At 57.4% G+C, this 12,886-nt stretch overlaps 1 protein-coding gene across 5 annotated transcripts; it reads right to left on the bottom strand.

Moving 5' to 3' along the window:
* Positions 1-1,554: 1,554 nt before the first annotated feature.
* On the bottom strand, positions 1,555-11,267 carry ST6GALNAC4 (ST6 N-acetylgalactosaminide alpha-2,6-sialyltransferase 4). Of its 5 annotated transcripts, none has more exons than XM_067743213.1 (6): positions 11,129-11,267; positions 10,621-10,707; positions 8,867-9,052; positions 5,070-5,482; positions 3,155-3,262; positions 1,555-2,259 (listed from the first exon to the last, which is right to left on the bottom strand). In XM_067743213.1, exons 2-6 carry the CDS (start codon positions 10,630-10,632, stop codon positions 2,070-2,072), a joined length of 909 nt encoding a protein of 302 aa, XP_067599314.1. In that variant the 5' UTR covers positions 10,633-10,707; positions 11,129-11,267; the 3' UTR covers positions 1,555-2,069. The 5 variants fall into 5 exon arrangements, with proteins under 5 accessions (XP_067599314.1, XP_067599315.1, XP_067599316.1 ...); XM_067743214.1 differs by having other exon boundaries at positions 11,113-11,247; XM_067743215.1 differs by lacking the exon at positions 3,155-3,262 and adding an exon at positions 10,343-10,537 and having other exon boundaries at positions 11,129-11,143.
* Positions 11,268-12,886: the final 1,619 nt, after the last annotated feature.

The following is a 12,886-nucleotide window of genomic DNA, read 5'->3' as shown; positions in this document are numbered from 1 at the left end:
GCGGTGAGCAGACACAGCTGATGGGAGTGGGAAGTCTTCCTGCCCAACCACCACCTCCGAGGAGGGCAGGGCTGGCTGAGCAAGGGTGACCCCGTCGAAGACGGTGGCTCCCACATGTCAAGGGCCAGCGCTGGGGACAGGCACTCGACGGGTGCCATCTCTCCCAGTCTGTGCCAGCCCGTGAGGCAGGGACTACTTCAGCACCTTCTACACACGAGGGAGGCACTAACCTGCCAGGGCCCGCGGCAGGAAGTAGAGCCAGAACGAGGCCAGGTCTGACTCCAGAGCCCTCCCTCTGGGCCGGGAAGTTCCCCCACCAAGCCCTCTGCCTGCCAGGTTACATTCCCCCCTTACCTCTGCCCAACGCCTACTCACAAACACTTGCCGGCTGCCGGGCCAGCAGCTGTGGCTCAGCTGCCAGCCTGCTCCCTCCCACGGGCGTGCTGCCCACCAGCCCGGGGTTCTCCTCCCAAGCCTGCAGAGGCTTCTGGGCACACCTGGCACCCAGTAGGGGGAGGCAGGGCACAAAAGGCAGGTGGGCCAGGTGCCAGGTCTCCAGTCTCTCCTGAGAAGGCTGGGGGTGGGAAAGGGACTGTCCTGGGTCACCCAGACTCCCTGGCACAGATGGCTACATGATTTGTGAGGTCTAGTGCAAAATGAAAAGGCACAGCCCTTTGTTAAAAAAAAAAAAAAAAAAAAAGAATTTCAAGTGGCAACAGCAGAACATTGAGCTAAGCATGGTGCCCCGGGGCAGTTTCTGCACAGGTCACCAGCCAATGAAGTGGCCAAGCCCCAGAGCTGGAAGCTAGAACCCTAGGCTCCATCCCAGTTGACAGCCTGGGGCCCCGGCCCTCCATTAGTCTCCTGGTGTCCAGAAGAGGGAGGGAGGGAGGGAGGAAGTTAGGAGGGAAGGAGGGAGGAGGGGGGTGAAGCCTCCGTGGGCTTTTTCCAGCCCCCTGGTGCAGGGCCCAGACGCTCAGGCGCAGCTCTCAGACCTTGGATCGCACACTGACTCAGCCAGGCAGCTTCATCTCACCTGTAAAATGGGCTCTAACTCTAACCCACCCCAGCGTGGCTGTACACCCTTGCTACCTGTTCACTGGTGGATGTGCTTTTCCACTTTACAGGTGACCAAACTGATACTCAGAGAAGGAAAGCCCCAAGCCTGCCCTCCTTCCTTTCTAGCAGTGTAACCAACCCCAGAGTTAACTGGGAATTTAACTGGCAAGGCCAGTGGAATCTGACCCTGGACCAGGAAGGCAACATGACATGGAAGAATTTCCTCCCACACTGACTCTCCTCCCACTGGGTACAGGGTGGGGATCCCATGGAAGCCTCTGAGCTGGGGTGTTCCCTGGGTCAAGTGCAGTCATGGGGTTAGACTCCCTGACCTGGTGGGGAAGCGGGTAGGTTCCTGGGGAGGAAACATGCAGGCACATTAAATGGCCAGAAGCCCAGCCGGCTGTAGGTCTGCCCCCAAGACAACAGGTCATGGCATTGTGGTGGCGAGAGGAGCCCCGATCCCCACCCCCAGACACGTGACAACAGCCAGGACAGGCTTCCAGAAAACATGTTTACCCATACACTCCAGAGGTGGCCCTGGCAGTCACAGTTCAAAGGCCCCTTCGCCCAACAAACCCCAAGTTCTGGGTTGCCCTGACTAGGGCGACAAGCCTGGGAAGTGTGGCACCAAAGGCAGGTGGAGAGGGAGTGCAGAGAGGAAGGGCCAGGGCTGGTGCTCAGTTGAAATTCATGGTGCTGGTGAATAGGGGGGTCGCCAGCCCCGGGAGCAAAGGCCACCGGACAGACTCAGAGGTGGGACGAATCCGACTCAGATTACTCAGGGAGCAGGGGTAGGGAGGAGGGTGCAAAGGTCACCACGGCCCTCCTCTTCTCCCCGTAAGTCTAGAGGCCTGAGATGGCCCAGGTGTCCCCAGGGTAGGGCAGGAAGAGAACTTCGGTCTGCTCGGCACACGACAGGAGGCAGGATCCATAAATTAAATGTTTCTGGTGGAGTGTGGTCGGAACAGAGGCCTGGTGAAGGCGTCGTGGCTGGCTGGGCGAGGGGGCTACTGGGTCCTCCAGGACGGGTGGGCGAACACAATGGGCCTCTTCTTGGCCCAGCGGGAGAACACAGCCTTCTCGGTGATGAAGCGGTGAGCGCTGCGGGGTGCCCGCTCGTGTGCCAGGTACATCTGACACTCGTCCAGCCGGCCCTTCTCGAAGTAGTGGTAAGGCACCGAGGGGCGGCTCTCCTCCCTGTGGGTGGGGAGCAGGGATGAGCGTGAGGCACCAGAGCTCGCCTGCCTCCCACCAGACCCTGCCACCTGCCGGACCCCCTCTCGCCAGGTACTACAGGCCACAGAGCCCCATGCTTGGTCCCAGGGGAGGCCAGAACAAAGGAGGAAAAGGGCAGCCCCTGAGGATCCCAAAGGCCAGGGTTCAAGCCCTGGCTCTGCCTCTTGCAAGCTGGCTGACTCTAGGCCAGAGACGTACGCCGTGAGCTTCAATAACCCATCTGTAAAATGGGGATGGTGGTTACCTACCTTCTCGGCTGAAAGCACAGGTCAAAATATGCAAAGCGCCTGGTGCTGGGCTCTTGGTGAGGGAGCCCTCGTTCCCCGCAGCATGGAGCTGCCAGCCCTGCACACCCAGCTACTCACTGGCTGTCTGGCAAGGTGCCATGGCAGAGGGCACACGGGCTACTACCATCTCACCCACGTGCTCAGCAAAGTTCCAAGAAGAACAGAGGGTGAAGACGTGGAACCCTTTCAGTTCAATTAGTCATGTTAGTTATGATAACGTTGAGCTATATAATATCACAAGTCAGAACTTAGGTGTAATAGATCACTGACACCATCAGCCCTGATGCTGTGGTAGGCACTTTGGTAGATTATTCTCTAAACCTTTCCATAACCTTCTGAGGAAAGTGTGATTATTTTCTCTCTTGGACATGAGAAAATAGAGGCTCTGGGAGGTGGCGGCCAGGCCCAAAGGCCACACAGGCAGAGCGGAGGCTGGTATCCAACCTGTTCCAGAGGCCGAGCTCCTTCCCACCCTGTGCCTCGGCCACCCATCGGGAAGCCCACGCACCCTCCAGCATGGACAGGGCCCACGCATGGTGCCCTCCCGCCCGGCGCCTGGCTAGCCTGACCTGCAGTAGCTGTCGCTGACCATTCCATAGACCACGATCTCCTCACACAGCTCCAGGGCGAGAATCATGGTGAACCAGCCGGTGCTGAGAAAGGAGCCTGACTGCCTCCTGGCAGAGGGAGGGAAGCAGTCAGCCAGCCGCGACCCCAACTCATCTGGGAGCAGGGTGGCCCCAGCCTCAGCTCTCTCAAGGCACAGCACTGGTTCCCCTCCCAGCCGAGGGCCTCTCACCTTGACGCCCACAGTGGGTTCTGGGGGTGCCTAAGGACGGGGCAGCCCCAGCCCAAGGCCAGCAATGGGCAACAGGTGGGGGTGGGGTGCAAAGCCGGGTCCGTTCAACTCTTCCCACCCACAGAGGACTTGAGCAAACCACCCCTCTCCCAGCGGTGGTGCGGCAGCCCTGATCACATCCCGCCCACAGCTAAGGGACCAAGCTTGGGGAGACAGCAGGAGGCAGCAGAGCACCGTCGTTGAAAGTGGGGAAGAGGGTCGTCTGGAGTCAAATGGTCTTCCATTTGAATCTGTTCTGCGTCATCAGGTTTGCTCGTGAACTTCTCTGAGCCTCAGTGACCCATCCGTGAAATGGGGATAATTATGGGTGGCTATGGAGAGGGAACACTTTCAGCCTAGCTCCTCCTCCAGGCCCAACACCCAACTCAGAGCAAGGAACTGTGTGGCTACCCCAGGCCTCGACTCTCTCAAAGCACCAGCACTGGTTACTCTCCCAGCCGGGGGCCACTCACCTCCACCTCTACCGAGGGGTTGTGGGGTGATTCAGTCATTCAAACTGAACACCTCCCAAGCCCTGTGCTGGCCTGAACCGGCCCCGCCCATTGCTAACATTCTCAAGGGAGTGGGCAGCTGGGAGAGAACTGCTGGGAAGAAACAAAAGAATGGGATGAAGGATGTCAGGTGGCAGATGCTCCTTCATTTGGGATCAACATGACACTCCATCCACATCTGGAAGCAAACAGTCATTTGTGGGAGGACCTGGGGGAAGGAACGGCACGTGCACGGGACTGCAGGTGAGAGCAGCGTGGATGTCTGAGGAGGCCCAGACGGCCAGGGTGGCTGGAACAGGGTAAGCGAAGGAGGATGAGGTCACAGAAGCAGGCAGGGGCCAGATCATGCGGGGCTTGTAGGCCAGGGGAGGAAGGAGGTGGGAGTCTGGACTCTACTCTCCCCGTTATGCGAAGCTGCTGTAAGGTGAGGGCAGGTGACTGATGGGATGAATTCCCTAGGGCAGTTGGAGCTCAGACTGCAGGGGGTGCTGCGAGAGCAGGAGGGGATGGTGGCTTAGGTCAAGGTGGCACCCGTGGGCACGGAAGGAGATTCGAGAGCCCATCGTACGTGGCGGGTGATGAAACAAGGGGAGTCAAGGGCAAAGCCCAAGTGTTTGTCTGAAAAACTGGAGGCTGGCAGCCGTATTTTCTGAGGTGGGGAGGTGGCAGGGAGGAGCCCGTGCGTGGAGGAGGGGGCCACAGGAGTCGGGGCGCTCTTTTAGGCGTGTGGTAGAATGAGATCTTGAGGGCAGCACCTGGTGCGTGAAAAGGGCTGTTAGAACTGTCACTGTTGCTTTCCTTATCAGGAAGGGACGTCAAAGACCAGTTCAGGTCTCAGAGCACCCCCTCCAGAGAGAAGAGCTCCCTGACGTGGGCCCACACCAGTCACCCCACAACGCGTGCTGGCGAGGCCGAACGCCCCTTACCACCATTTGGAATTCTTCATCTCTAAGAGAACTCGATGAATGACAGCCCTCTGATTCCCAGCCCCCATCAGAGGGCAGGACCACGTCCGCCTGTACCACTGCTGAGCCCCAGCACCTGACAGAGCAGACCCTCGATGGACCAGAGGCTGCTGGAGAAGGCAGGTCCCCAGCCGCCAGGGAGACCCCAGCAGGCAGGCCCCTGGCTCACCGGTTCTTGCCCGTCTCGTCCTGGAAGACCTGGTCGCAGTAGGCCATCATGCGCTCGGTGAAGGTGTACACCTGCAGGCCCGGGTACACCCTGGTGAGCTGCAGCAGCATGTGGTAGGTGCGGCCGCCCAGCGCCCGGTCCATGTGTCTCCCCTGGCCCCACACCACGTAGACGGTGTCACGGGCCTGCTGGAAGTAGTGCGAGTAGTTCCGCAGCAGCAGCGGCACGCTCGTGTGGGAGATGACCCGCAGGGTGCTGCGCCGGCCCACGTCCGCCTCGAAGCCCACAGTGGGCGCCTGGTTCATGCGCAGCACACACTCAGCACCATCGATCTTGGCACCCAGGCCCGAGCCCAGCATCTGGCCCGAGCTGGATACCACGGCACAGCTGCGGCACGGCTCTCGGACCAGCGGCTGCAGGGGGAGGTAGAGAGAAAGAAAGTCCTGGGGGGCTTCCCTGGTGGCTCAGTGATGAAGAATCTGCCTGCCAATGCGGGGGACATGGGTTCGAGCCCTGGTCCGGGAAGATCCCACATGCCGCGGAGCCACTAAGCCCACGTGCCACAACTGCTGAGCCTGTGCTCTAGAGCCCGTGAGCCACAACTGCCGAAGCCCACGCGCCAAGAGCCCGTGCTCCGCAACAGGAGAAGCCACTGCACTGAGAAGCCCATGCACCGCAACAAAAAGCAGGCCCTGCTCACTGCAACTAGAGAAAGCCTGCTCGAAGCAACGAAGACCCAACACAGCCAAAAATAAATGAAATAAAATAAATTTATATAAAAAAAGAATGAAAACTAAAACAATTCTTTAAAAAAAAAAAGAAAGTCCTGGGCACACAGCTTCCACCTGCCTGCTACTCCACCCAGGAACACCCCCTGACCACACTTGACATCTATATCAGTAAGATGTATCAGTAAAGGGATGTAAGTCCCTTTATCAACCCATTATGCAGATGAGGAAACCGAGGCTGGGCAGCTGGAGTGACCTTCTCAAGGTCAGACCGATGACAAGTGGCAGAGCTAAGATTCTGTGTTCAGGGAATCTTCATGCTTCCTCATCAGCCACATTCCTGACCCTGGTCTTTACTGCTGAGGCCCTAAGGGGCCCTACATTGCAATTCCTCATTAAGGTTACATAAGCAAATATTTATAAAGCACTCAGAGCAGTGCCTGGCACAGACTGGGTGTCACGTATGTGTTTGTTAGGTAAATATGAACCTCAGCTCTTCGGAATCACTCTTAGGTCACTCCCTCCTCTGCCCCAGTCCCATTCTCATTGTTCCAGTTTATAAGTAAAAGCAGTCTTTAGTGCCCACGACAACATTGGGAACCTCTGGTTCTGAGCCTCAATCCTGGCTCTGCCCCTTCCTAGCTGTGTGGGCTTAGGCAAGTCACTTTGCCTCTCTGAGCCTCAATTCCCTCATCTGTAAAATGGGGATGAAAATAGCATCTACTGGACCAGGCTGTAAGGAAGGATTCAATTAAAAATGCCTGGAGAGTGATCAGCACAGACCAAGGGCACAGTAAGGGTCCAACCCTCACCTCATTATCCCCCAAGAGGCGGAAGCTGAGCCAACAAGCCTGCAAACATTCACTGGGTGTCAGGGGTCAGGGCTCCCAGCAAAGGACTTGCTGCCTACCCCAGGCCTCCATTCCCTCCTGGGGGAACCAGGTTTATGGAGGCGTGTAAAGGATATGGGAACATGGATTCTAGTCAATAAAAGACACAGTGTTGTAGCCCACTCAGGGACATTTCATGTCTGACATAATGTTGATTTAAGAACTCGTAGCCCCAGTTTCCACGCCCCAGCAATAAACAAGACTTCCTTATTCTGCCCTCAGTTTGAGCCTGACCTGACAACTGGGGTCTGGTCAGATCCAAGGTCACCATCAGCCCCAGGAGGTGTTCTGCTTGTCCTACACAGGGTCTTTAAGACAATTAATACTTAATTTATAAAAATCAGCCCTTTTGACATTCCAAACTTAGATTTCATGCTCTGTTAACAAACTTGGGGGACTTGCCTGGTGGTGCAGTGGCTATGAATCCACCTGCCAATGCAGGAGACACAGGTTCAATTCCTGGTCCGGGAAGATCCCACGTGCCACGGAGCAACTAAGCCCGTGTGCCACAACTACTGAGCCTGCGCTCTAGGGCCTGCAAGCCACAACTACAGAGCCCACGTGCTGCAACTACTGAAGCCCGCCCGCCTAGAGCCCGTGCTCCGCAACAAGAGAAGCCACCGCAGTGAGAAGCCCGCGCACCGCAACGAAGAGTAGACCCCGCTCGTCACAACTAGAGAAAGCCCGCGCGCAGCAACAAAGACCCAACGCAGCCAAAAATAAATAAAAAACAAACAAACAACAACAACAAAAAAATTCAGAGGATCTGGCCACCCTGGGCCCATGTCACCATGAGCTCTGAGCATCTGAAATGAACACTGGCCATGACCGTGGAGCTGGGACAGCGTCCACCCAGCCCACCTGGCCAAACCTGTACGGCGCTTTAATTTGTCCCCCCGACCCCAGCTGTTTTTGCATCTTTTTTTGTTGTTGTTGTCGTTTTGCGGTACACGGGCCTCTCGCTGTTGTGGCCTCTCCCATTGCGGAGCACAGGCTCCGGACGCGCAGGCTCAGCGGCCATGGCTCACGGGCCCAGCCGCTCCGCGGCATGTGGGATCCTCCCGGACCGGGGCACGAACCCACGTCCCCTGCATCGGCAGGTGGACTCTCAACCACTCTCAACCACTTCCCACCAGGGAAGCCCTGTTTTTGCATCTTGATCAAAGATTTACACAGCACCCGTTCTAAACACTGTCCATGAATCATCCACTTGGACCTGCACAGTGACCCTACCGAGGTAGGAACTGTAATGACAGCCTTTTACAGATAAGGCAACTGTGACTCAGAGGGGTGAAGGTCTGAAATTGGTCTCCTCCAAGCCAGGGTCCCTGAGCACGCCTCCCTCTGACCAACGTTCAGAGAGCTGTCAAACTCCGAACTGGGAGCTTCCTGCACCAGGTGTCGTTGGGGGATGCCTTTGAGAGACATACCAGATGGGGCCGCTGAAATCAGGGTGAAGGGGGTAAAGTGCTCCAAACCTCGCCCAGCAGAGCAAGCATGGGGAGGTGTGTGCCGTGGGGCAAGGGGCCTCAGCTGCCTCGTCACCCCCGGGCCCCACTGTCCCTGTCTCCCCCAGAGGGAGAGCTCTGGGGCTGATATGACTTTTATCTGTGTCATCTGTATCCCCAGCAGCAATCAGCACAAGGCAGGACACATCCAAGGCACCAAATACACACTTGCTGAACAAACGGATTGTGCGTAGACAGGTCAACCTAAAGGTGCACGCATGACCGTGATGTGATGATGTCTGGCTCCCCTCGCTGGGCTGGGAGTTCCAGGGGGCCACCCTGTCTGATTCACCTTTTTTTATCCCCAGCACCCAGCTGAGAGCAGCCAGGCAATTATTTGTTGAAGTAAAAAAAAAAAAGACATGTGGGAATTCCCTGATGGTCCAATGGTTAGAGCTCGGCACGTTCACTGCCATGGCCCGCGTTCAATCCCCGGTCGGGGAAATAAGATCCTGCAAGATGCGCGGTGCGGCCAAAAAAAAAAAAAAAGACATTTCCTCTTAGAACTTGAGGCTCAGAGAGGTAAAGTGACAGGTCAGCTAGTGGACAGGAGCCAAGCCCAGGGTCCAGGCTGGCCTGACATGAGCCCATTTCTCACAACCCCAGAGAGTTGGGGGCACCCTGGTAGCCTTGGCCGGGCCTGCCCCCCACATGTTGCCCAGCCAACTCACCTTGCCATCTGGCACGCTGCTGTAGCCACTGAAGTGCTGGGGCCCTCGCACAGTGGGCCTGGAGTTGATAGAGAGGTGGGAGTCCAGGCAGGAGGCCAGGCAGAAGGGCAGGCAGGCCCAGCAGCACAGCAGGATGTAGGCAACGGAAAAGCCCAAGGAGCACAGGATGATGAGGAGGAGCCGACCCTGGGGAGACAGTCGTCATGGGGTGGGAGTGGGGGTCGCTGGGGCTCCTAGAAGCTTCTGCAGGGGTGCTGTACCCCAGCCTCATGGGTCCAAACCCCAGCTCAGTAGTTCCCAGAACATCAGCAGAGGCCACCATCTCTGTTAACCAGGCCTTCCTCTGGGCTGCCAGGCTCAGAGCACATGACCCTGAGATGAGCCCTATTATTATTCCTATATTCTAGGATAAGGGAAACACCTTGGGGTGAGATGGGTAGCTCAAGGCCACACAGTACGAAAGTAGCAGGGTGGGGCCTCAAAACCAGAAACCGTGCTCTTAACCGGAAGCTGAGGTGTACTGTGCAGCCTTGGGTATAACTCTCCACCTCTCTGGGCCTGCTTCCTCTTTGAAATAGATAATGCCCACAGCGTGAACTTACTGTGAGGTCAGTGGCCAAAGCACTACCCTGAAGTGCTGTGCACGTGAGGACAGGAGAGTGGCCCATCAGAAGGGCAACCAGCCCCCTTCAGACCCTGGGATGAGGCTGTCTGCATGCCCATAGCCCATCCCCTCCCCCAGCTGGCTCAGTGGCCATCCACCTAGCTGATGATCGCGATTTGGGTCAGCAGACCGGCTGAGGAAAGGGATGGTAGAAAGGGGTGTGAGGGCAGCATGATTCAACGAATGGTTTCAACAACTGAGAGCTGCAGCCCAGAGGCTCCTGCCTCCAGAAACCACGTGCCAAAGGCCACCTGAACCAGGAAGCCCTCCTGGCCCACTGCCCGGCGGGCAGACTTAATGAGTACCCCCCACCAAGCCTTCCAGGCAGAGTCGCCTAGTGGGGGACACAACCCGGACATGCCATTGTGCCACCTTGGTCACCACCTGTGTCTCTCTGGGTGCTAACTTTCTCCCAGCCTACCCAAGGCCCAGGTCCCTCTGCCACCCCTCAGAAACCACTGAGTGGCGGGCTGGGGCTCTGTGAAAACCAGAGGTGAAAAAGCAGCCCCCCAGCTCCCCCAGGCATATCCTGCCAGAGGCCCTCGCTATTCTGCCCACAAGCCACTTCAGCTTCTAAAAATAAATCTCTGTGTGGCCAGCTGTGCGGAGGAGGGGGTTCAGCCCCTGAGGCCTCAGGCTGTGCCTGGCACCTGGTCTCCTGCCCACAAGGGACCCAGAGACCTTGATCCAGGCAGCCGTGGCTGACTTCCCACAACGTCCAAGGCTCTCACTAGGGGCTCCTGAATAAAATCAAGAGCAGCTAAACTGAACTTTCACAGCATATCCCGCTCCCAGGTAGACAGATGCCTCACCTGGTGACCTCGGATGCTCACAGGAGGTAGTGCTATGATCTCCATTCTACAAGGAAGAGGGGCAAGGCCCGGAAACCAGAGATGGAATGCCACTTGCCTGGGGCCACACAGCCTGCCAGATCAGGGCTGGCCTTTGAGGCCAGTCTGGCCTTCTCCTCAGCTCAGGAGCAGTGAAGTCGGAAGTGACAGTCAGCCCTGGGGTGGGAGAGGCTACTGAGGCTGCCGTGCCAGAAGCCACCTCCAAGTCCCCTGTGAGCCTTCCTCCTTCCGCCACTTACCGGAGCCTTCATGCTGTCACTGCCGCTCAGCAGCCGGGTGGCTGCTGCCTCCAGGGATCAGGCTGGGAAGGGATGGGAGCCGGGGACCTGCCAAAACCCAGACACTCAGAGCTGGGTCCCAGGCCTCTGAGGAAACTGCCCAGGGAAACTGAGGCAGGGGAGGGTACAGGCCGGGGTCAGGGCAGATGGCTTCTGGGAATCAAACGCCTTAAAGTCTCCAAACACGGGGAAGCGCTGTCCCCATCCTAAAGGAGCTGGAATCAGTGACCCTTGGGAAACCTCCAGCCAACCCAGTCCCCATTGCACAGATGGGGAAGGAGAGGCAGACGAGAGCCCTCGGCTCAAGGTCATCCCTCGACTCTGGGTTGGACAGAATCAGGAGCCTGGAGCCTCGACTCCCATCCCATCTCTCCTACCTCACTAATGGAGAGGCCTGGGGCGGGACAGCACAAGGGATTTCGACCCCACTCCCAGATTCCACCACCCGCTCACCCGGCCAGGCGCTAACCTGGAGGACAGGTTGGGACGCGCCGGCTGCTCCCGATCCGCAGCTCCGAGCTCCATGACCCGCGGGCCGGACGAGCCGGGCAGGAAGCCGGAGAACCTGGGCGGAGGCGGTGCCGTCGCCGCAGCTTCTGGAGACTAGAAACTGAAAGGGCCGTCGCTGCCGGCGGCAGGGGCGGGGTTTGCCGGGACGGGGAGGAGACAGGGGCGCTGGGGGCGGGGCTGAACGGCGGCGGCGGGGCTTACGAGCGCGGCTTGCGCGGCGTGGGTGGGAAGTACGCGGCTGGCAGTGGCGGTGAGGCCTCCGGGAGTGGGGGCCGGGCCTCGGCAGCTGGGGGCGGAGTCTGAGCTCCAGCGTCTTCCCTCTTCTGCCCTCCCGCACGTCTCCCAAGCTCCTGCGGAGGTGGGTTGGGCGGTCCGCCTAGGAAAGGGCTAGAGGGTGTCGGAGCCAATGTGCCGTGGCTCTCTTGTCGTCCGGACTGGAGTTTCTCCATTTATGAAGTCGGGCGGCGGGGGGCGGGGAGGGGGGCGGTGCGGGACGGTAATTAAACGGGGTTTTAGGCTCAGGCAGCCCCGGGTTTCAAGCTTGGTAGGGTTGCTAGGTTTAGCAAGTAAAATACAGGATGCCCACTTATATTGGAATTTCAGCAACAACCAATAATTATATTAGAAATATGAAATTCCAGTGTCATTGGGCGTCCTGTATTTTCTCTGGCAACCTTACCTGGACTACCTCGGGTGAGTTCACCTGAGCCTCAGTTTTTCTCCTCTGTGGAGTGGGGATGATGATAGCACCTACCTGATGATAGCATCTCTCAGTGAGATGGTGCAGAGGCATCTTGTGGCAGAGCCAAGATTCAAACCCTGGGCAGTCACTGCAGAGCCAGGGCTCTGACAACCTACTTTCATCTCCCAAACACCCCCGTTTTGCTGCAAGATCCAGCGGTAAGACCAGGTTAGAATCACAGGACTGGGGATATACAAAACGTAACCATGGGACTTCCCTGGTGGTCCAGTGGTTAAGAATTGGTCTTGCAATGCTGGGGATGCCGGTTCGATCCCTGCTCAGGGAACTAAGATCCCACATGCTGCAGGACAACTAAGCCTGTGCCGCAACTAATGAGCCTGGGTACTCTAGAGCCCGCGCACTGCAACTAAGACCTGATACAGCAAATAAATAAATAAACATTTAAAAAAAACCAAAAACCACAACCAGTATCCAATTCACGAGTCACTTGGTTTATTGCACACAACACAGGTTAGTGGGAAAAATAGAAAAGGGGGTAACAAACAATTCCAAGGAGAAGACTGGGAAGGTCACGTCTCAGCACGAGTGAGCGGCGGGCTTTGGTCCAGCTGAACCAGAATCTCATGACAAATGTGAGTGGGAAGTCGCCTTCTGCTCCAACAGAGCATCCATCTGGAACAGCTCTCAGCAGCGTGGAGTCCTCCAGCAAAGAGCCTTCAAGTTGCTCAGTCTTGTGGTCTCGTTTTAAAGGATCTGCCTGTAGGGTGTAACAGTTATGCCCCAAAGAATCTTGTCTCTATCAGTCTCTGTGCCAGTAGAGTCTTCCTGAGGAACCAAACAAATTCCTTATCTAAAGCAAAACTACTGGGACTTCCCTGGTGGTCCAGCGGTTAATACTCCACGCTCCCAATGCAGGGACCCCGGGTTCGATCCCTGGTCAGGGAACTAGATCCTGCATGCCACTGCACGCAGCAACGAAGATCCCACGTGCCAAAACTAAGACCCAGTGCAGCC

Source organism: Pseudorca crassidens, chromosome 7 (assembly GCF_039906515.1).
Source record: "Pseudorca crassidens isolate mPseCra1 chromosome 7, mPseCra1.hap1, whole genome shotgun sequence".
NCBI lineage: Eukaryota > Metazoa > Chordata > Mammalia > Artiodactyla > Delphinidae > Pseudorca > Pseudorca crassidens.
This window is presented reverse-complemented; position numbering and strand designations above follow the sequence as displayed.